The 23497-nt window shown below is 60.0% G+C and overlaps 1 protein-coding gene across 11 annotated transcripts; it reads right to left on the bottom strand.

Moving 5' to 3' along the window:
* Nucleotides 1-453: 453 nt before the first annotated feature.
* On the bottom strand, nt 454-21629 carry PCNX3 (pecanex 3). 11 transcript variants are annotated; one of them, XM_063728082.1, is made up of 35 exons: nt 21468-21629; nt 20921-21108; nt 20586-20685; nt 20424-20463; nt 20227-20322; nt 18867-19994; nt 18275-18395; nt 18003-18178; nt 17506-17596; nt 16975-17110; nt 15574-15695; nt 14297-14450; nt 13980-14012; nt 13575-13746; nt 13360-13470; nt 12925-13016; nt 12661-12770; nt 12399-12504; nt 12166-12258; nt 11856-12006; nt 10867-11011; nt 10335-10512; nt 9212-9320; nt 8967-9096; nt 8500-8558; nt 8180-8395; nt 7308-7561; nt 3536-3766; nt 3251-3354; nt 2772-2919; nt 2442-2672; nt 2086-2360; nt 1582-1715; nt 1200-1498; nt 454-1123 (listed from the first exon to the last, which is right to left on the bottom strand). In XM_063728082.1, the coding sequence occupies exons 1-35, from the start codon at nt 21618-21620 to the stop codon at nt 917-919; spliced, it is 6093 nt and encodes a 2030-aa protein (XP_063584152.1). In that variant the 5' UTR covers nt 21621-21629; the 3' UTR covers nt 454-916. The 11 variants fall into 11 exon arrangements, with proteins under 11 accessions (XP_063584152.1, XP_063584151.1, XP_054381599.1 ...); XM_063728081.1 differs by having other exon boundaries at nt 18003-18181; XM_054525624.2 differs by having other exon boundaries at nt 15574-15734; nt 18003-18181.
* Nucleotides 21630-23497: the final 1868 nt, after the last annotated feature.

Raw genomic sequence — 23497 nt, forward strand, 5'->3', positions numbered from 1 at the left:
GCTCCCGGCCAGCATACAGCAGGTGCTCAAGAGTCTGCACTATTTTATGGAGCACTTGCTAAGCACTGGGCCCTGGGCAACTGTTCCACTAGCGCGCTCTCATTTATTCTAAAAACACCTTAGATAGGTGTCATCTCTACGCCTTGGAGCAACTGAGGTCCAGAGAAAGGCTTTTGCCAAGGACAAGCCTGATAAATGTAGGAGCCACCAGACCTGGAAGTCTTTGACCATATGGTGGGAAATGGCAGACAATACCCTTCAGATAAAGGCTTGAAAAGGGAGCAGCCCTGCAGGGAAGAGGACCTGCTTCTACCTGAACCCCACCTTGGTCTGCCCTTGATCTCTACTAGACTTCAGCCCCACATCCTTCTCCCCTCTGTGTGCTTGTCCATCCCAACTTGGCCGCCTGAACTGTCATGTACCCATTCCCAGGTAGAAAAAGAAACTGCCGACCAAAATCAAAAATAGTGTTATTAATTCTGATGTCTCCGAAGCACAAAAAAAAAAAAAAGAACCAAAAAAAAAAAAAAAGGAAAGAAAGAAACCACCAGTCCCACAATTCAGGCCCCAGGTCCAGGCCAAGGGGGCCACCCCTGCAGGCAGTGCAGGCCCAGGGGCTGAGGTGGTCCTGGCCACAGGCTCCAAGTGGGACCAGCCCATGGTTTGGCTCTTAGGGCCTGGCTGGGAGGCTGACTGCCTCCATCTGGGGAGCCCAGGCCCTGGACTGGGGATGAGAGAGAGCAGGGGTCAAGGTCAGAGGTCTGGGTCACTCAGTTTTGGTACTCTGGCCAAGGCAGCCAAAGGTCAGGATTCAGACATGGAGGCCAAAGCCACTCAGTTCTGTGGTCCAGCAGAGAGGCAGCAGAGCAGGTCCGTTACTGAATCCTAGGAGGAGGTCCAGTGGGCGCCAGGTAGCTCAGTACTGGTGTTCCAGCAGGGGCTGGGCTGCCGGGCTCTCACGCTCCTCGATAGGGGCAGGCCAGTCGCCCAGGGCACCTGTAGGTGTGTCACTCTCAGGGGCACTGCTGTCCAAGCAAGGAATGTCCTGGGAAGCTCTGGGGGGTGAGGCCTCAGTGCTGACATCGGGGCTGAGGCTGAGGCTGAGGCTGAGGTCTAGAGGCGCCTGGGGGAGGGGAGAGAGATTGGCGGGTGAGCAGGCCTTAGCCTTCTGGGACCCAACCCTCCCACAGGTGCCTTACCTGAGATTTGGGGGTACCTCCTTTGGGGCTCCCTGAGGCTGGCTCCCCGTCAGATCCTCCCAGCCCCTTCCGGCCCCCCAGGCTCCACTTCCCACTGGGGCCCTCAGAACTGAGGAGACCAGGGCCAGGGGGCCGTGAGGTCCGGGGACCCTCTGTGGGGATAGGCGATGCAGGGGGTGGTCCAGGGAGCCGAGGGGGAGGCCACTGCAGCAGAGGTGGGGGCCGCCCATCACCAGAGCCACTCAGGGAGGATCGAGGCCCCCAGCCAGGGCCTGGTGGGAGGGGTTGGTCACCATTGCCTGTAGGAGACAGATAAGACAGCAGAGACCTCAGCTGGGCTGCACTCCTCACCCACGGGTTCAGCCCAGCCTCGCCTGCTCACCTGCCGTGTTCTCAGGCGTGGGGTGTGCCACGGGGGGGTTATTGCTGAGGGAGGTCAGGCCACCGCCCCCACTACAGTCTGAATCATCCACGTTCCCGCCACTATTGCAGCCGGCGCCACAGCCCTTGTGAAGCCTGGGGGTGGAGAGGTAGAAAAGGGATCAGGAGGGACACGGCTGAGGCCAGAGGCCTCACAAGCATGAGTCCTCAGCCCCAGTACAAGTCATCTAACACCTCTGAGCCCCAGGATCCTCCCCTCTAAGAAGCTGCCACCTACTTTGCAGAGTCTTTTGAGGGTGCGTTGTCAACAGTGCTTGATGACTAAAGGCCACTGTCAGCTCTGGGGGTAAGGTGACATCTAGGAGGGGCAGGTCAGCTCTGGGAGGGGGTCATCTCTCGGGATTCAAGCCCTGGCTCCAGCACGTCCTCCCTCTGAGACCCAGGAGGGACGTACTGCACCTCAGCTTCCTCCCGCGCCACACGTCACCCCTTCCCGAGGCCTCACCTCTCCCAGCTGCGCAGGAGCCAGCGGGCAATGGCACCCAGGCTGATGGGGCCACCCCACAGTGCCCGTAGCTGGGGGTGGCTGCCAGCCAGCGAGGTGGTAAGAGGCGACACGTAGATGGGGTAGCCCAGCGGCTGGTCACAGGAGGAGTTGATCATGTTGCGAAGCGCCTGCTTGGCATTCTGGATGCTGCCACGCTCGGGGTTGCGGTTGCGCAGGAACACCAGCTCCTGCTGCTGCCCAGCCCATAGGCCACGCACGCACTCCCGGTTCACCTGAGAGCCACACGCCAGGGTCAGGGGGCCGGCCCAAGGGGGGTTGGGGGCAGGGCTTAGGGCAGGTGGGGCCAGCCCAACCTTGATGACTCGGAAGCTGAGGTGGCGCCGGTTGAGCATGATGATCTTGTACTCGTCGGAAGCATCATCCAGGACGTGGCGCAGCGCCAGCAGGGAGGGCGTGTTGCTGAGGATGGCGCTGCGCCATGCCGGGTCGCCCTCATGTGAGATGACCAGCCGCTCTTCGTTGGCCGCAATGGCATCGTATAGGGCTGCTGGCTCCTCATATTCATCTGGGGACGTGAAGTGGTCCTGGTAGGGAAGACAGGGGAACAGGGGTCAGTGGCCCCTGCCCTGGAGAGAGGCTTCGTCCCCCACCCGCCCATGCTGCTGGGCATACCCCTCCCCAACCTGGTGAAGCTTGAGGGCCATGCGAACCCCAGGCGCCACAACGCGGTGAAGCAGATCCATGTCGGCAAAGACCCACTCGTCACGTGGGGAGGTGATGCGAAAATCTCCCTTGAACAGGGCGTGCAGGCCGTAGAGGAAGGGCTCCAGGCTAAGTGGGAGGAAAAACAGGGAGGGGAGAGAGGGGTGTCGAGGACCCAGGGGTAAGCCTTCAGAGTGATCCAAGCAGAGGCCTTTCCTCACACTGGGCCTCAGTTTCCCCATCTTGACAAAGAGGCCAATCTCTGCCCATGTCTCTCACAGAGCACTAAGGAGCAGGCAAGGTCATGACCAGGAAGTGCCCTGCCCGTGGGAGAAGAGGTACCCCAACAGGAAGGGCCACTGCAGTTTCTGTGGTCACTGCGGCCAGAGACCACAGGGCTCTTCGTGGAAGAGGTGGGGTGGGGACGGCAGCAGGCCCCGCGGGACACCCGAGCACTCACCTTGCAGACATGCTGTGAGATGCTGTCCCCAGGGCCCGGCGGCCCAGCACACACAGGCCAAAACACAGCGTGACCAGCGGGGAGTTCCAATCCTGGTCCACGGGCTGTGGCATAAGGACCCCCGTCCCAGAGCCCGGCTCAGACCTGGGACAGGGAACTTGGAGTGGGGGCTGGGGCTCAGGCCAAGGGAGGCTCAGAATGAGAGGAAACCAAATGGGGAGAAGGGGAGCAGGGAAGCCCAGGTCCCACAGCCCCAGGTGGCAGCCTCAGGTAGTGGAGCCTGACCTGGCTGCGCCGGGACGCGCAGTACTGGATCCACTCGAGGTGCACTGCGCAAAAGGAGGGCAGCGAGAGGCCAGACAGGCGGAGGTCATAGTCCTCATCCACACTCAGCGAGAAGGTGGGATCCGAGTCGGCATAGCCGGGCGCCCGCACAGGCCTCAGGGCTGCCGCGATGCCCTCATGGCTGAGCCATACCTCCAGTTTTGGTGAGCGGCTCACGTAGTAGATGATGCTCTGGGAGAGGAGGGGCAGGCGTCAGGCTGGGGTCCCAGCCCTGGCCACTGGAGGAGAAAGCATGGAGGTTCAGAGGCTCCTCCCCGAGACTGAGCTGAAGTCCACTTTCTGGGATGCCCCACTCCTACAGCCATCTCAGCTCTCAAGAGCAACCAGGCAAGCTGGCTCCTTCCCCTAGGCCAGGGAGGAGTGACAAAGCCACCAGGAAGCACCCACTTACAGAGCGGGAAGTCCTGTGCTGGGGCTAGCACTCACAGGCAGCATCTGCCTGCCTCTGCCCTAGAATATGCCCCGTTCGTATGAGAAATTGAGGCTCAAACAAATGGCAGCCCGCGACGAGAACAAGATCATCACACTCAACCTTTACCACCTCAGCTTCCAAGTCATCAAGGTGGAGCTGGCCCCACCTGCCCTGAACCCTGTCCCCCACCCGCCTCTGGCTGGCCCCGACACTGTGGTGTGGCCCTCAGGTGAACCTTCAGTGCCTGTGCAGCCCGTGGGCCAGGCAGCAGCAGGAGCTGGTGTTCCTGCACAAACACAACCCTGAGCGCGGGAGCATCCAGACATCACGTGGGCAGGGAGCAGGGAGCGAGGGGGGCAGGACAAACTAAACTGCAGTCTGAACCCCGGACCTTCCCCATTATGACATTGTGGGATCCAGATCTCGGGGCCGGAAGGGCAGGTTGAAGTAGTGGGCCTGCCTCAGAGCGCCTGGGTCACAGGTTCCTTTAGGCAGCTGAAGCATGACAGCCATCAGGCCTCACCTCAGAAAGAGGCCACGGGCACATCTGGTACCCAAAGCTGGGGGCTCCTGGACCTCTTGTTAAAAGGCCCTGTTGGTTATAAGCAGGGACTCGGGCAAAAGTACAGGAGCTTTTGGAAGGCAGGTAGCTGGCATGGCCAGGATGCACGAGCGGGTTAAGGCCGGCAGGGCAGCCAGTGAGGTGATGGGGATTCCACGTGCCACCCTGAGACGGAGCTAGTGGGGCAGGCCCTTTGCCGGGGCAGACCCACTCCAGACTGACTTTCTTGCCCATAGCTTGCCTCTACAATCCAGGCACCACCAGAGCTGCTAAAAAAACCCAGAAAAGAAAAGCTTCAGCCAGGCAGGGTGGCTCACACCTGTAATCCCAGCACTTCGGGAGGCGGAGGTGGGAGGATCGCTTGAACCAGTTCAAGACCAGCCTGGACAACATGGCGAAACCCCATCTCTACAAAAAATACAAAAATTAGCCAGGCGTGGTGGTGCATGCCTGTAGTCCCAGCTACCTGGGAGGCTGAGGTGGGAGGATTGCTTGAACCTGGGAGGTGGACACTGCAGTGAGCCCAGATGGCGCCACTGCACTCCAGCCTGGGCGACAGAATGAGACCTTGTTTCAAAAAAAAATAAAAAAAAGAAAAAGAAAAAAGAAAAGCTTCAGGGACAGGGAGAGGAGCTGGCCTGGCACATATCAGGTGCTTGGTTAACCTTCACCAGCGCCATCCTTTTCTCTGACACAACACTCACGGTCATCTCAGGAGGAAACTGAACACGGGGGGCAATACCAGCAGCCACTCCGCCTGTGAGCGCTCACTGTGAGCTGGGCTCTGCCCAAGGTGCTTCCCGGGAAGCACTGCCCAGACTCCGTGCAGCCTTAAGCCACGGTGCCTTTTCCTGCTCTTGTGGCCTTTCCCAGCTGTAGGAGCAGGTCTGAGAGCCCAGTAACACCCACAGGAAGGGCAAAGCTAACAGGAGGGGCTCCGCCTCGACTGGCCAACCTCGAAGGCTGGAAAGGACCTATCACTGCAGCTGGGACACTTCCTCAGATGCACCAGGCTCCCCAGCACACCCGCCTCCCCCCGCCCCACCCCTGGCAGCCCTGACTTGTCCTTCCAAGCTTCACCCTCGGTCCACATCCTCAGCGGAGCCACCCCAGGTCCTCCAAGCACTTCCTCCAGACTCAAATTCTGCCCAGGCTTTGAGGCAGCCTTAGATGTGGCAAGTCAGCTTCCCCATGGGACAAGAGACCTGGCCAGGCGCATCTCAACCTGCTGGCCCTGGCCTGGCAGGCACAGCAGGGCAACCTGGGCAAGGGCACCTCTCTCAAGATGGGACCGGAAGGTGGACCGGGCCATGACCTCTGGGTGACCTGGGACTGGGAATGTCCCTCTCTAGACACAGCCTCCTTCTTGATGAAATGGAGGTGGTCTCACAAATCCTTGCCTAGGAGTGGCTGGGAGGGCAGAAGGAATGACAAATGACAGCTCCTCTGATATGTGGTATGGACAGGATTTCCTCTGGAGGACAGCCAGGGCCGCATGCAACTGCCCCAGAGAGAACCTAGGTGGCAGGCTCACCTGGGCCCCAGTAGGCCACCCCCCGAGCCCAACATAGGGAGTGCCAGGGTAGATCCTAAGAAGGCACGTGGGAGCCTGGACTGTGATCAGCTGGCCACCCCATTCCCAGTACCCTTATTCTGGGCACCACAAGCCTCAAAATTCCTTTTTTTTGAGACAGTCTTGCTCTGTTGCCCAGGCTGGAGTGCAGTAGCACGATCTCGGCTCACTGCAACTCTGCCTCCCAGGTTCAAGCGATTCTCCTGTCTCAGCCTCCCGAGTAGCTGGGACTACAGGCGCCCACCATCACACCCAGCTAATTTTTTTGTATGTTTAGTAGAGATGGGGTTTCGCCACATTGGCCAGGCTAGTCTCAAACTCTTGACCTCAAGTGATCCACCTGCCTCGGCCTCCCAAAGTGCTGGGATTACAGGCATGAGCCACCACGCCTGGCCAAGCCTCAACGTTTCTGCCACCTCAGAGAACTGCAATAACCCCCACTTCTCTAGGGGTAAGCTGAGGCACACAGGGAAGAAACATTCCAGGCTGATCAGAACCCCCATTCCAGGGCTCCTTATGCACCCCACATTGCCTCACCAACCCCCGCCACCCCCAAGAGGTCTCAAGATCCTCAGGCCTGGCTCAGAGCCCCCAGGCTGAGGCAGGAAAGCTCTGTGGCTCAGGGCCGGCCTGGGTTCAAAGCCTGGCTTGGCCACTTTCTTCAGATTCTGGAACCTCTGCAAGCCAACTTCCATATCTGTGAGACAGCAGGCCCCCTCTCAAAGGGTCGGGGACTCCACCCAGCTCAGGAGAGATGCCCAGCATAGCGCCCACCTGTGGTAAACGCTACTGCTCAAGCAGCTGCTCCCATGACGATCGTTAACGTGACAACTGTTAGCTCTACCGCTGCTCTGTGCTGGGTGAGCTGGGGGCAGGGGGCTGGTGGTTTCAAAGGCTGGCCTCTGCAACTGCCCACCTGCCCCATACTCACTGCCCAAAGCAAGCCTTCCTTGCCTGGGCACCTATCAGAGCCACATGGGCACAGCGGCCCCTGCAACCTGAGGTCTGGCAGTGGCACCTCAGGGGGCACTTAAACTCTCTGAGGCCTCGGCTTCCCTTGGACAAAACAGGCTCCCAACAACCCAGAAAGCGGGTACTGGGGCCTCTGGTCAGCAAGCGCTCACCCGCAAGGGCCCTGCTGCCCGGCTGCGTCTGCCCACCGTACCTTGACATAGTAGGTGATGAGGATCTTGCGGAGGTCGAAAACCTGCAGCATGGAGGCAGCATTATTGTCACTAATGCTATAGCCCTCCAGCACGTACTTGCTGGCTGTCACCTCCCAAGCCAGCCAGCGCTGCCCAAAGGCGGCATTGAAGGACAGGACCCGTGGCAGGTGGCCAGGTTCACAGCAGCAACAGCCCTCGTCCTCCTCCACACCCTCGGTGATGGCCTCCACCTCGCGCTGCTGGCAGTAAGTGCCTGTGGAGGAGGGGTGTGCAGTCAGGGGCCGCTAGGACAATCCCTACCTGCCCTGTCCTGGGAGAGTGACCAACATGGCATCAGAGGCCTGCTGCCATTCACCCCCCTGGACGCCAGGGGAGTCAACCTTATTGGATGCCAAGATTCACAAAGGAGCGCCTGCCTTTCTCCTCTCAACTCCCAGCATCCAAGGGCAGGGCGGGAAGGAACAGGGACACAGGGTCTGACCCCTCTGCACTCTTCAGGCATCCAACACACACGTCTTCCTGAGAGGAAGGAGCTGGCTCACTCATGGCGCTCAACCCATGGGCCAAGCCTGAGACCACAGAGCAGGCTGGGTGTGAGAACTCAGACCTCCAGGCCCAGGCCCTCACTGCAGCGACCTGTAGAGTCACTGGGACCTCAAGTTGGGGCAGGCACAGGGCTTGGCCAAGAGACCCTGCCACCTCATTGCTCAGACTGGGAAACGCAGGCCCAGGGAGGAGGAGTGCCTTGCCCAAGGCCACCCGCCAGCCTGGGCAGAGCTGGACTGGACCTCATTCGCACGCGCTATTGAACGCAGCTCCCACATCAGGCCCGAGCCGTGCCTGCCCACCCGAGCCTGGTCCTGCGGCTCACCCCGGAACTCAAGGCCACGCAGCTGGAAGGTGACGAGCCCATTGCCAACCTCGATGAGGTGCACCAGGGCGTTGAGGTAGTCGGAGGCCAGGACGAAGCAGTCACCAGGGCCATAGTTGCCCCAGCGGCCCAGCACCAGGTCCCCACACAGCGTGTGCTGCAGCGAACGGGTCAAGTGCTCATAGAAGATGGAGTTGAGGTTGTTGTCATCAGCGCCTAGGACCCAGGACAGACAGGCAAATGGACAAAGTGACAAGTTAGTGAGGCTCCCTCCCCAGGGAGGCCCTGCCCTAAAGCCCCTTGGATGGCTGGGTACACACCAGGGTTCCGGTCCAGCTGTGTGACCAGGCGGGTGTTGGAATGATCCACACGTTTAGTGCTGTTCAGAGAGAGTGCAACAAGGCGGTTGGCCGAGAAGGTGAAGAGAGGGTGCACCCTGCTCATGCTCTCCCTGTGCCACAAGGTCAACGCCATCCAGGACAGCCCCGTTATGCAGGCAGATGAGGAGACTGAGGCTCAGGGACATGAAGGGACTCACACAGGACACACAGCCAGGAAGCGGGGAGGCTGAGCTCATCCCCAGACCCCACTATCCCCAAGCTGTGAGCCTGAGACCTTGGCCTGGTGCAGGCTCTGCCCGCATCGGATCTGCTGCCTCACCTGTCCCCACTGTGACCAAGCCCTCCCATACCTGCTGTGGGCCCCTCTGTGGGTGGCCTCCAGCCTGGGCTCCAAACCCTTCTCTTCCTGCCCTGCTGGGCATGCTCCCACCTCCTGTGAGACTCACTTGTAGTCGCGCTCCCAGAACTTGAGGGGCCGAGCGTAGGACATGATGAAGACGGCGCTGCCTAGCAGCGGGTTGAGAGGCGTGGAGAAGAGCCCCGAGAGCAGGGCCTGGACGAACAGCATGGCCGAGTCTGAGACACAGTCAAGGAGGCGGCAGGCAACAGGACCTCCCAGCCCCTCACCACGCCCCACTGCCCCAGGCCACAGCCCTCCCTGCACACCCCCACCCAAACACAGGCCAGATACGTGGCACGGCAAAGGGCTGGGCAAAAGCGTGGAAAGCCGAGCCCCAGGTGATCTGCCAGGGCGCGATGTAGGTCAGCACGAAACGCAGCTTGTACAGCAGGTCCCACAGCTGGCAGAGCCAACAGGGAGAAGAAAAAAGACATGCAGGGTCACTCATGGAAGCCCCCGGATGCCAGGCCCCATTCAGAGGCTTGGGTCATCCCACTGGCTTGCCCCACCGGGGCCAAGCTCAAGATCACTGCCAGCCCTTGTGCTCTGGACACGGCTCAAGGCACCTGATACCATTAGCAACCCCTGCCTGAGCTCTAAGGGGGTGGTGGCCATTTAGTTCACACAAGTATCCTGTGAGCTTCTTATTACTATTGCTGGCCCCATTTCACAGATGGGAAAGTTGAGGTTCAGAGAAGACAGAGAAGGTAAATGACTTCCTCAGGTCATGCCACTAGGTCACTGGTGAGGCTGAAGCTGGACTATAGTACTGAAAGTCGAGGACAGCCACAGGCCCTGCCCTCAGAGGGTACGCAGTGTGGATCCCCACCATCCTGGGCCAGGCCAGAAAACAAGAACAGAATGTCCACGTGAGGGAGAAAAAGCCTCAGGCCTGCCTGGGGTTCCAGGTACCACTGCTGGCCTCCAGGAGAGTGCAGGAGCATGGTTCCTTAGTTCAAAGAGCCCCCCAAGCCCTGGCAATGCCACAGCCGGCAGAGCACCTATATACGCCCAGGCACTAGGGGCTTCTGAAACTCAGCTCTGACTGCTCTGGATCTAGGGTAGCAAAAGAGCGTGGAACTCAGAGGTCTGCGTTCAGAGGATAAGGCCAGGTCCTGATTACCCTAACCATTTCTGAGGAGGTGGTTGTGAGGTCAGACAGGCCTGGGTTCAAATCCTGGCTGACCACCAATTCTCTGGAAGCCTGAGGCAAGTCCCTCAACCTCCTTCAGACTCAGCTTCCTCTCCGTAGAGGGTGGAAGTAACCCCTTCCTTGAGAGGCTGCTGCAAAGGCCCATGGGGCTGATAGAGAGCAGTGGCCACAGGCCCTCAGGAAATTCTCTTCCCACCCAGGCAGAAGTTGGCTCTGCTCCCATTGGGCAGCCTGGCATCTGGGCCACAGCCACCAACTCACCTTGCTGCAAAGCAGGGACATGAGGAAGTAGTCAAGCAGAAAGCCCTGGGAGAGGCGCGGGTAGTCAAAGTGGAAGAGCAGGACGGTGAAGGCCAACGTCAGGTACTGCTGCGGGGGGCAGCAGAAGGCTGAGCGCAGCAGCTTCAGCCCAGCCACGGTCATCAGCAGCGCTCGGCAGCTGTGGGCGAGAGGCAGGCATCGGGTGCTTGGTAGGGGACCGGGGCAGTGGGTATAGGTGTCCCATCCCTCGCCTACTCTGGCCGGAGAGCAACCCCTGGCCTCTGCTCTGTTGGGCTGGTCCCTGCTCTTTTGGGCCCGTGACTCTTAGTCTCTGCTCTTCCAAAGGGAGCGGTGGGAACACATTTGCCTTTGAAGAAGCAACCACTTCCTGGGATGGCATGTCAGGAGCTGGGGTCCTGCTTTAGCTTGCTAAACAACCTTAGACATGACTCATTCCCTCTCTAGGCCTGTTTCCCCATGGATCAAAAGGGAAAGCGGATGATGGGATCATTGAGGGTGGGGTGGTCCTCACTAGAGGCAGTACTTGTCCGGGTGGCTGACGACTGTGTGGGCGTCCACCGTGAGGGCGTTGAGCACCACGGCGGGGTAGATGAGGTACTTCTCTACGCACTGCAGGCCAGCATACAGCTTCTCAAACCACATCACCTGGGCAGCACCTGTGTGGAGAGGCCGGGACTCAGCACCTGGCTTCCACATGCCTGCCTTCCCTGAGGAAGTCCTTCCCTAGGAGGGCAGGCTGTGTGGTCCTGAGTCCTCAGAGACCCTGGGGGGAGGGGCTGATCTGTGGCAGCTCAAATGGGAGCAATGAGCCCCAGCAGGGCAAGGGCTCCACATGCCACTTAGCACATCGAGGCTTGCTTTATGGCAGGTGCTCTGCTCTGTCTGCGAAAACAAGGCCAACGATGAAATCACAAACACCCACGTACAGCAGGCTGGCTAGGGCCTGAGTGCACAGTGAGCCCATGAGCTGGGCCCTTCTAAAGGGCAGACCCCTCAGTTCAGGCTGGTTGTAGCCACAGAGGGATGCTAGTCCAGGAGGCAAAATCTTCTGTTGTTTGAGAAAAACTCAAGAAACATGGATCTTCGTATCTCAAATCGAAATGCTAAAATACAGGATCTAGGATTTTTTAAAAACCGTTACGCAGCCCAGTGAAAATGTGCTCCTGGCAGCTCCGGTCCACTGGTGATCAGTGTTTAATTCTGGACAAGAGATCCCTTCAGGGCCCTGGGGTTCTAATTCTTCCGTCTTATCACAGACAGCAAGGAGGGCAGGACCAGGGCAACGCAGGCAAGGGAAGGGCACAGCAAGGCACGAGGAGAAGAGTAGGTGGAGAGCGCAGCCGCGCAACAAGGACACAGGGCAGGGAGGGTGCAGAAAGGGTAGTGTGGGCAGTGAGTGCCCCCTGCTGGCACTCCTGAGCCGAGAGGACCACAGCTCCCACCAGCCAAGCTGCAGCCCGAAACACTGCCCAGGCCTGGCCATCAGGGGCGAGCACTCACCGCGCACTTCATACTGGCTGTACTCCAGCGGCTTCAGCACGGGCTGTGACAGGCAGAACCAGGGCAGCTGTTTGCGGAGTTGTGGCAGCAGGTAATGTGTGAAGAAGCCCACGGCCCCAGCCAGTGCGTACAACACGAAACCCAGCACCGACTGCAGGAGGGAGAGGCCAGAGGCTCAGCTGATGGGAGCAGGCCAAGGGACCACAGAGGGCCACCTGGCACAGGCCGGGGAGGGACTGCCCAGGGCGCTCAGATTGAGCAGGCTCCTGCCAAGACAGCGAGAGGCAGCAGCGGCCCATGCCACACAAACCTTCAGGGCAATAAAGACGGTGCTGGCGCTGATGGCGAAGGTGAGCACGGCGATCACCACACACATCACCAGGTCGGAGTGCAAGACCTCACGCTGCAGGGCCAGGAGAGACATTCAGCTGCCCGGCCAGGAGACACACTCAGCTGCCCAGCAGCCTGGGCTGGACATGCCCCTCCCAGGACCCCCAGGACCTGTCACCACCTCCCCACAGACCCCCACCCCCGCCCCCTCACCACCGACTGGCGCATCTTGTCCGGCAAGGGGTCCGGGGGCTCAGCCCGGGCTGTCTCCAAGCTGCGCTCCTCCAGCTCAGGGAAGAGTTTGCTCCGGATCAGAGACCTGGGGGTGAGAAAGAGTCAGAAGGAGGACACCCCTCCTTCCCCCCGGCCCCAGTCACGGGCACGTGCACAGACCACAAACCCCTACTGTGCAGACACAAACACGAGACCCGGAGCACACACACCAGCGCGAGCACAGGCGCGTGCGGGCACCCACCAGAGCACGGTGGGGTCGCTGCTCTGCCGGCTCAGGTGGTAGGACAGCGCTACCAGGAGGCCACAGAAGACTGAGAAGAGGACAGGGACGTGCTGCTCTGGCCACGGAGTCTGGGGAGAGAATCCATGCTGGTCAAGGGAGGTGAGGTAAGCATGGGGCCCGGGCTGCCCCCGTGTGAGAAGCCACTGCTGAGCCCAGTTCACAGCCCTGCCCCAACCACCCTTACGCACTGCAGCATGCCCCCACCTCGCAAGCCACCCCTACCTTGATGGCCCCAAGGCAGAAGCCGTAGAGCAGGGCAGCAGCCAGCAGGCTGCGGGAGAGGCTGAAGACTGCTGTGAGCGGGCTGGTGGCGGCTGTGTGGAGGGGAGAAGTACAGCCCAGCTCTCACCTGCAGGTACCCCACCTCAACCCTAGCCGTGCTTCCCCTCAACTCCCTGAGGCTGGCCTCCCTGGAAAGGCACCCCCAGCCCATTGTTCTCTGCTGCCCCAAGCCCCAAGCGGCCTTCAGAGCTTCCAAGATTCTCAGATTTAAACCACTTGCCTGGGGAGGGAAGGAGAGGGGAGAGGGCAGAAACCTTGAGTCTGCAGTACAGACGCAGGAGAAGGTTCTGCAAGGGTGGAGCCAAGGACCCAATCCGAGGGCCCTCCTGGGCCTCCACACGGGCCCCACCCCTGAGCCACCTGTGGGCATCATACCTGTGCCCCCGAAGCCGTGCATATCTATTTGCTCCAGCAGGTACATGAGGCAGGTGTTGACCTGGGGCAGGAGGCCCAGGAGGAAGACGAAGGGGAAGCACAGGGTGAACACTGGCAGGGAGGGGACACGAAGGCCTGGTCAGCCTGCTGGCTTCCCGCGGCCCACCCTCGGGGACTCACTCTCCTGGGCCACCTCATCCCTGCCCCAGCCTCACCAGTGGCCACGTCTCGGGCACAGAAGAAGAAGGAGGCAGAGAAGAGCGTGAGGCCGTAGAGGGAGACAGGTGGGAAGGGCTGAGCTGAGCCCAGGGCGTCCAGCAGCCAGATGAGCAGACAGCAGATGCAGAAGTAGACAGGACGGCTGTACGCGATCACCCAGTTGTGGCCCTGAGGGGTCAGCCCATGAGGAGCTGGGTCTCCCCCACTGGCCACACCTCTGACACATGCACACACTCAAGGTCCCCAGGCCTGGCCCTGGGTCCAAGCTGGAGAGCCTGGCCGGGTGGGGGCGATGGGGGTGGTCAGGGAGCCCCAGCCCTCCATGCCTTACCCTCCTCCCAACCTGGTCTCAGCCCCTCCCAGGGCCTCCTGGCCAGAGGCGCTGCTCCATGGGTACTCACGTGCATGGGGGACGCCGCATCAGGCTGAACGCTCTGGAAGAGACAAGGCTATGTTGGCAACTAGTGCCGATGCCCACGGGATGGTCAGAGGCCCCGGACCTGTTCAGCTCCACCACTAGGCAGTTATGAGTGACCAGGTCAGGCCCCCGAACTGTCCTGAGCCTCAGTTTTCTTGCTTGTAAAAGAGCTGGCCAGCTCTAGGGAACCTTAGGCAAATTATCTACCTTTCAGCTTATACTCCTTAAAACTGGAGTTGTGGGAAGGGCAATCTTGGGAAAAGTTGGGTGGGGAAGGAAACACAGGGAGCCCGGCCTGACCTTCAGCAGGGAGTACTGGCAGGAGGCGATGACCAGGCAGAACTGGAAGACCCAGATGTCAGTGAAGAAGCCCTTGAGCAGCAGCAGGTAGCCCAGGAAGGCCACAAGGCTGCTCAGGCCCACGCCGAAGATGTTCTCCAGGACTCCCCGCGTCCTGCAGGGACAGCCGAGTCAGGGAGTGCCCGTCCTGCCTCACCTTCCAGTGGGGCAGTGGGGGAGATGGATCTTGCCCTAAAGGCGCAGCTCTGGGACCGTGCCCATGCCAGACCCTTGTCCTCTCAAGATGCAAACACCTATAACTTTGTGAGGACGCGGCCCGGCAGCACCTGCTCCAGCGACCATTGTATTGCTCTCTCCTTCCCAATCTTTGCCCGCTCTGGACATTGAGGGCTGAGAGCTCAGGGTGCCTTCACTCCCAGGATTCACCCATCCCCAGCTGAGGCTGAGTTAACTCCACATGGCCACATCGTGCATGCTGCCTCGGGCGTGCCACGCTATGCACACAGGACCAGCACCCAGTCACTGTGCCTAGAGAAACCCAGATGGACGGGAAGCCACATGGGCTCTAGGCCCAAGTTCTCTACAACGGGTACGTCATCTGACTTCTCGATTGGATTTTCTGGGACTCGGTGTCGCCTCTGAGAAATGGGAAAGGTGAGATAACTGGTCTGTGAGCTTTTCTAGGTTACAGCACTCGATTTTCAAATCAACAGAAGCTAATAAAAAAAAAAGTGAATAGGATGGCCGGGTGCGGTAGCTCACGCCTGTAATCCCAGCACTTTGGGAGGCCGAGGCGGGCAGATCATGAGGTCAGGAGATCGAGACCATCCTGGCTAACACTGTGAAACCCCATCTCTACTAAAAAAAAAAAATACAAAAATTAGCCAGGTGTGGTGGCGGGCGCCTGTAGTCCCAGCTACTCAGGAGGCTGAGGCAGGAGAATGGCATGAACCTGGGAGGCGGAGCTTGCAGTGAGCCGAGATCATGCCACTGCACTCCAGCCTGGGCGACAGAGAGAGACTCCGTCTCAAAAAAAGTTTTTTTTCAGCAGGACTTTGGAATAGATAGATTTAATACAGCACTACCCACTTGGCCACCCCTTTATACCACGAGCGAACCATAGGAACCACCACTGCCGACTCCAGCCAACAACAGGCCCTCAGCTTCCCCCGAGTCAGGCTCTCTGCTGCCATGACTGCCTCCACAGGTACAGAGTCTGGGGAGCCAAGGTCCAGGGGCTTTCCAAGAATTGGGGGCCAAGGCTGCGGGACACTCACCGGTCCAGCAGAGCCAGCAGGGCAAGCCGCTCATAGCGCACAGAGGTCCAGCGGCCAGGGAGAAGCCAGTACTTGTAACTATGCTGGGCCCGGGGTGGCGCTTCTTCCATCAGTGTCTGCTCCTGGGATTCGTGCAGGGAGTCCTGGTCCAGCAGGTCAAACTGCAGTCCCCACAGCCGCGGCCGTCAGCCCCGCCACCCCCACACGGTCTACTGTTACCCACCTTCAGCACACCGGTCTGGTTGACCATTTCCATCAGCACATAAAGGCCCCTGTCTAGCAGCCCTGGACCCCACCCGAACCCTTCATCCCAAGGGGCTCCTCCTCTCTCCAGGTTCCCAGGACGTCGCTCAATGGCTGCAGGGGCTGCCTAGAGTCACCCGCTCCCACGCCTGTCTTCCCCAGTCAGGCAAACTCTCCCACCTCTTCTGAAGCTCAAGGAAGTCCACTTGTCCTTTGAGACCTGGCACAAATGCTACCCTCCTCCCAGACAGGGCCTGTCACTGTCACTCTGACTACCCCATCTGAGTGTGCATGCAGGGCTCAGCCTTGAGGACAGGCCTAGGTGCCAATGCCAGCCCTGAGGCCCTGGGCACATGAATTGACCTCTCTCGTCTGTTGTATCCTTCACTCAACAAGCACTTGCAGGGCCCCAGCTATGGGCCCGGCCCTGCCCTGGGCTCCAAGGATAAAATGGCGAGCCAGAGGCGCACAGCCCTTCCCTCCGGAAGCGGCCGCCAGCCAGGCTTCCACCCCACATGGTTACGAGAAAGAAATGAACCAGAAGGGGGCAGGTGGGAGCTTCTGGGGGCTGCTCAACCTATCTGTGGCCTTGAGGGTCAGGTGCTGGGTACCCTCTTATGATCATTCTTTAAGCTCTGAGATGATGTTTTATGCATTTTTAGTGCTTCTGGCGTTAATAGATTAAGTACATAAATTTACTGTTCAAATTGTGATGTTCTTAAGAATGACAGAGCACTGTTAATGACTATACTGAGACAGGAAGTGTTAACAGAGAGCACCCCAGCAGCCACACGTGCAGTGTACGCAGGGCAGTACAGTCACCACAGGGTCCCTGCTTGCCAACAGAACACTGCCACTTCCGCAAGTAACATCATTAACACCCATGGCCCGTGTTCACTGTGGGCCCCTCCAGAGTTAGGAATATACTCCAGAGGCATTCGTAGAATAAGCAAATAAATGACTTCTCCAGCCATTCAGACCCAGAGTCTCTGCCAGCATCAAAGATCAGGACAGACACAGTAGGGCCCCTGGAGCCCTCACTCAGCACTGCCCGTCCCTCCTGGGGCGCCTGGGCAAGCTCCCTATGCAGGCCGGAATCAGTGATCTGCCCACCCCATCACGCCCCACTGGCACAGCCCTTCCCCGGCTGCTCCTCACCTCCGGGATCTCCAGGGGCACCCGGCGCACCTGCATGCCCTGCAGAACCACAGGCCTCGGCTGCAGCAGGTTCAGGCCGCCTGTAGCCTCAGGAACATCAGCCGAGTGGAAGCTGGAGGAATGCGAGTGTCGGTCCCTGTGAGAACAGCAGCCATCAGGATCCCCCCATGGGCGAGCCCTGGGGCTGGGTGGGGTCGAGGCCAAGGCCAGGCAGGTAGGGCTGTCTGTGCTGAGACCAACCAGGGCCCAAGGGACAAGTGCTGAGGTCAGGTGGCAGAAATGCCTCCCTCCCAGACCCTGGCCCGAGTGTCGAGGCTGTGCCCTGGGCTTCCTAGAAACTTCCTAACGGGAGTGTCATGGAGCCAGGGACCCCAGGAAGTCTGTCCTTTGCTGCTCCCCATCCTCTCCCTGCAGGTCCGAGCTGCCCCTGCCCAAGCCCAGCAAGAAGAGAGCAAACTCCAGGCTCAGGGAACTTCCCAGAGATGCAGGCCACCAAGACAATGGCCTGGGAGGCCAGGCTTGGGAACTCACCAGGCTCCATTAGCTGTCTGCTCCCCTTGCTGCCCTACAGGGTTCTCGTAGCCGCCTCCAGCCAGGCCAAAGGTGTAGGAACGCCGCACACCTGGGGCAGGGTATGGGAGATGAGGCAGCGTGGCAGAGACAGGAGCACCAAGGCCCGGCTCACGTGGGCACCAGACCCATCAAATGAGGCAGAACCCTGTGCTGTGTCCTCTGAGAGGGCAGCCCAGCCTCTGGAGAGGAAAGGGCCTACAGGTCAAGAGCCTGGGCGCGGCAGTCACCTGTCCTGGCTTTAGATCTCCCCTGTACTGTAAGCTGAGCCTCTGTTTCCTCATCAGCAGAAAAAAAGATGACAGAGACACCGTGCCTCAGAGAGGCTGCAAGGATGATGTCTGGCAGCATTAGCAGTGTACCTGCCACAGGGCCGAGTGAGCACCACTGCTGGGAGGACTCAGGCTGTTGGGGGAGGGCGGGGAGGCACCGGGCCGCCGGGCTTGGGAAAGGCTCACCGCTCTCATCGTAGAAATAGTGCACAGCACCCTCAGAGGTGTCATCAAAGGTGCAGGCCTCATGCACATTGGCACCGGCCCGGGTGAGCAACAGTGAAGAGGCGAAATGCAGCGCAGAGGGCAGCGTCAGCGCCCGGGAGTGGGAGGCAGCCCGGCCCCGCTGAGCCTCCTGCAGGCTGCTGGAGAGGGTCAGCCCCAGGTCAGCGCCAGTTAGAGCTTGCAGGCCCTCCCCGGCCCCCGGTGCCCCTTGGCCCAGCCGGCAGGGTGCTCACCTGGGCGGCGAGCCCATGACAGAGGCTGGAGGGGTGGGGTTGCTGCCTGCATTGTGGCGTCTCCGAATGGCCTGGGTCCGCCTCACACTGCTTGAGCGGTCCCGCCTGCCAGTCTCCTCGGCTGCTGCCCAGAGAGAGGCCCCCAAGTGTAAGTGACAGATGCTCAGACAGAGCTGGGGGAGTAAGGCTGGGGACGGTGTTCCGCCAGGGAGCTAAAGGCCTAGTACAACCACGCCCCGGCTCTGAGGCCCAGCCAGGTCACACAGCCCCATGCTCAGTTTCCCTACTTGCAAACAAGGATGACACTGATCTGCCCTGCTCCACCCCACTGGTGGTGGGAGGATGAGTGTGGATGATGAGAGTCCTCAGGGGACAGAGACTCAGGTGCTAATTAAGGATGTGGAGCCAAGTGGCTGAGCCCATGTCTAAGAGATTTGGCAGACAATGTCAATCATCACCAGGCCCACGTCCATCTGCTACCTATGACAGACGCTGAGCTGACACTGACCAAGTCCACTCTTAACTGCCCTTTGCCCAAACCCAAGCCCGTAGCTCACATCCCCCAGCCCCTGCCTCTAGAGCAAGCACTCACCTCCCCCCACAGCACCTTCCTCCTGCAGCTCCCCCCGCCAGCCGGGCTGGTTGGCAGCGGGTCCCCTTCGCGCCTCAGCAGGCAGCACAACAGGCTCACCAGCAGCCTGCTCCACCCCAACCTGGACCTCCAGCTCGGCCTTGGAGCCAGCCAGTGGGGGCCTCAGAACATCACCCCCAGCCCCATCCATGCTCAGCACACGGGCATGTGTTTTAGCGCTGGCGGTACTAGGCGTCCGCTGGGTCCCATATGGCCGCTTGGGGGGCACAGCAGTTCCCTCCTCAGCCCCATGGGGGGCCCTCCGCTTCCGGGGTCCCCCTGCTGCACCCCGGGAGCTCTCAGGGGAGTAGCAGGAAGTAGAAGAGGAGCTGTCAGTACTGTAGCGGCGCTGCGATCGGAGACTGGAGGCCGGGCTCAGTTCACTGCCCTCACTGGTGTCTTCATCCTCAAAGAAGCCCCCACCTTCAAGCAGGGGCCGTCGAGGGGCACGGCCAGGTGGAGAGTGTCTTCGCAGGGGTGGCTGCCGTTTGCTAGGCCGTAGCAGGGCCAAGTCCTTGGGCCGCACAACCAAGAGCGACTCAGCCAGGCCCGGTGGCGTCCCTGCTCCAATGACTGTGTCAAAGGAACGCAGCGTGTCATCTGAGGGGACCCCGGCGTCTGGTGAGGCGGGCAGCTCAGCCTCAGAGGGTGGGTCTGTGTCGCTGCCCTCAGGGGCTGGCCCCCCTGGGGGGCTGTCTAGATGGGTGGAGTTGGTCTTCTCACTCTTGAAGCTGCTCAGTGTCTCCCTGTCAGTGCCGCTGAAGCAGGAGTCTGAGGAGCCGGCTTTCTGGGGCGTGGGCTCCCCTGAGCCCCGCCGGTCAAGGGGCTGATAGCCACCTGCCCCCCTGCGTTGTTCCCGTCGACTGCTGGTCCTCACCAGGGCCCGGTCAGGCCGAGTCAGGGTCAGGAAGCTCTTGCTCAGCTCCTGGCTGAGGCTCCCCTTCAGCAGGGGGCTCATGGGAGTGTCAGCCATGCTGCTCCCACTCCAGGGCGCTCCATCTCCAGCCAGGGGAGAAGGCTCTGAAGAGTCTGTACTAGGAAGAGAGGGGTCTGGGACAGCCCCTGGAGGCGTCTGGGAAAGGTCTCCAACTGCCAAAAGAAAGGGAGACAAAAAATGAAAAAAGGATTTTCTGCAAAAGACACTGGTGGTTAAGGGGGGTCTTATGCCCTGTACTTTCCCTGAGAGCCCAGCCACAGCAGCACACTGGGGAGGTCCCACAGAGGAATACAGAGGACACCCAGGATGGAGCCAAAGTTGAGGGGATTCAACGATGAAAAGCTGGTCTAGCCCACAAGCCTCGGCCTCATAAGGCCCACGCACTCAGTTTCTCCTGCGAGCTGAGCTTCAGCATCTCTCGGTCGGCAGAGGTCACGATCACATTGTTGCTGCCCTGCTCCCGCACCAGCTCCTTGATGTCTGCAACCATGGCCCCAGAGATGTCAGCAGGACCCCCTGGCACAGCATGCCAGCCCCTGTTCCACAGCACTATGCTCCAACCCTGAAGAGCAGCCACCTACCTCTGAGGGGCCCAGAGTCCTCCATTCGGGGCAGCAGCTCCTGAGTAGACAGAAAGAGGCGTGAAGGAGTAAACAAGGCAAGAAATAGGCTCAGGACGCACCCACAGTAGGGACTGGCTCGTGGAGGAACAGGAGGACAAGCTGAGGTCCAGGCCCACTCACCGAGACCTGGTTGAAGCCAAACACAGAGTGCTGGGAGCTGCAGCGCACCGGGGGTGTGGAACTGACTTTCCGGAACACTGTCATCTCCACTCCGGGGTCCCTGGCAGTGAAAAAGAGCAGCAGCTTTGAGCTAACCTCTCCTCTGTGTATGCTACTTCCTCCCATCTTTGTCACTGCTTCTTCAGAAATCACTTTACAATTCCAGCACTAACACAGGACAAGTATTCACAATCACTCAGAGAGCCAATGTTCCCTAAGCCCCTACTCCACCCTGCAAGGTTCGGGCTCAGGCACCAAAAACCCTCAATCCCCAGCACAGCCCCTACCTCACCCACCTGGGTGGATTGCTGTCCCCCTGGGCAGGCTCTTCCTCCAGCTCCCCCATCGTAGAGCTGCGCTTCTCCACGATCTCGCCCTGGTCAAACATGGCATGAAGCCGATAGTTGACAGTCTTGATAGTAGCAAAGATGACAGCCACCACAAGGCAGTACACGCCGGCCACCAGCAAGCTGGGAGGCAAGACCTGAAGATGAAAGTAACCCAGGTCCCTTTTCACAAAGCCTTGCCCCCACAGGATGTACCTGCCATCAATGTCATAGCTGGGATTCACAGACTCACAAGAAAATTTCATCACCTCTCCACACAACCAGTACACAGACCTCGGCAAAGGGCTCTGTATTCTGCTTAGCTGGATGAGATTAAGTGTGGAGTTCAAGGTCACTCGATCCAAGAAAAGAAGACTTTGGCCCCTCTTCCACACAAACCCAAACTCTGCCGTGATTCCTCTCTCTCCACGTCCCAGAACCCAGGGCACTGCCCCGAATCCCTGCCAGGCTGCCCTCCCTCTCCCGGCTGGAGTTACAGGTGGCCGTGGCGTCTCACCATGTACAGCAAGAAGGGAAAGATGAGCAGGAAGATCCAGACATAGAGGTGGAAGCAGTTGGAAAAGGTGCTCTGGTGCGGGTCGAAGAACCAACCGCCGGTGAGCGAGGCCCACACCCCCTGGCGCAGGATCTGCAACACCTGCGACCCCATGGCCCCGCCACTGCTGCGCGCGCCCCCCTCCCGGGACCCTCATGGGGGCGGCCCCCGGCCCATGCCCCGTCTGGCGCCTGAGGGCCCCGGGGCCCGGCCTCACGCTCACGCCATGGCCTCCCCCAGCGGGGGAGGGGGGCTCGGCCGCGCGACGGTGCGAGCAGGGGGCGGGGCCGGCCGGGACAGTCAGCGGTGCAAGGCCCGGTTGCGGGGGTGGGGCTGCATCAGGGGCAGGGTCCGGGTCTCCACTCCTGGCCCAGAATTGCTCCGAGGAGCCGAGCCAGCAGGCAGGCGCGGGGCACGGGCCGGGCACCCGTCGGCGGCATCCAGAGGTGGGCGTGGGGTGGGTGCTCCCGGGGTGCAGGCAACAGCTCCCTAGTCTCCGGACCAGGGAGAACTCCAGGATCTGGGGTCCACTTCCGGGGTCGCAGTTCACTCGCTTGGGGCTCCGCGCTCGCCCGGCTTCTGCCGGTGCCGGCCTAAGGAGGAGGCCGGAAGAAGGAGCCGCGAACCGCCAGCCTGCAGTGGCGCATGCGCCCAACGGTTCCAATTGGGACCCGGAAAAGGAAAACTTGACGGCATGAATGCGCAAGCGCAGAGAGGTGATGGCGCGGTAGGACGCGAGGGGTGCCCTTTGGCCGTGCGCAGAATCCAGGACTAAAGCAGGTTCGAGCGTAAAAGCGTTTGGGCGCATGCGTAGACCCAGGGGTTGCCAACCGAGGGGTAGACGACTGGGCGGAACCAAAGAGACAGTTGAGTAGCCATTGGGTAACGGCAAAGTAATTGGTGCACAGCTCTTCCAATGAGTTACAGGAGGCGGGGAAAATGTGGAGGCGTGGACTCCCCTAGTAGCAGCGAGAGTGCTGCGCTACCGAAGCACGCCCCTCTCGGCCCGCCCCCTTTAATGCTGGACCTCGTACGTCACGAACATTTTTCTCTCCCAGCGGCGTCTACTTCCGGGTCAGAGCTCAGACCTAGGGTGTAGAGAACAACCTTCCGTAACAGGCAGGAATAGTCGAAATAGGATAGCATCGTCTTTCTTAAAGTGACAGGCTCAAAGCAATTGGGGAAGCCCTATCCAGAAGTTGTGAGGGCGACTCAGCTATTCTGAATCCAATCCTGGGCAAAGTTCTGGACAAGTCTCACGTTTCTGCCAATGAGGAAGGGATATGAAGAAGCAGATTGTTTCCCAGGTGAGGAGAAGAGGAGAGCCTTAGACAATCCACTCCAAGAGCCTGAGGTGCAGCCAGTTCCGTCTGTCCTCCAGTCTTCCCCACCCCATCCTACTAGCTCTGCGAGGCAGAGCTTTCTCGTCCTCATATCATATATGAAAAGAATGGCCGGGCGCGGTGGCTCACGCCTGTAATCCCAGCACTTGGGGAGGCCGAGGCGGGCGGATCACGAGGTCCGGGGTTTGAGACCAGCATGGCCAACATGGTGAAACCCGTCTCTACTAAAAATACAAAAATTAGCCGGCCGTGGTGCCACGCGCCGGTAGTCCCAGCTACTCGGGAGGCTGAGGCAGGAGAATCGCTTGAACCCGGGAGGCGGAGGTTGCAGTGAGCTTAGACTGCGCCATTGCATACCAGCCTGGGCGACAGAGCAAGACTCCGTCTCAAAAAAAGAAAAAAGAAAAAAAAGAAAGAAAGAAAATAATGAGGCTCAGAATCGATGGATCGCACAGTCCCACAACTTCGCAGCCAAGACCAGACTCGGGTTCACCCCCTTCCCAAGTGTGGTTCTGTAACCCCGTTTTGCTGACGCCGATGCGGATGCAGAGGGCAGAGATGGCCCATCCTTAGCAGAGACCAACCTCCACCCTAAGCAGCAGAGCACGCAGCTGGGGGCTTTTCTTTCTAGATCTCAAAAGCCTGCTG

Source organism: Pongo abelii, chromosome 9, assembly GCF_028885655.2.
Source record: "Pongo abelii isolate AG06213 chromosome 9, NHGRI_mPonAbe1-v2.0_pri, whole genome shotgun sequence".
Classification (NCBI taxonomy): Eukaryota; Metazoa; Chordata; class Mammalia; order Primates; family Hominidae; genus Pongo; species Pongo abelii.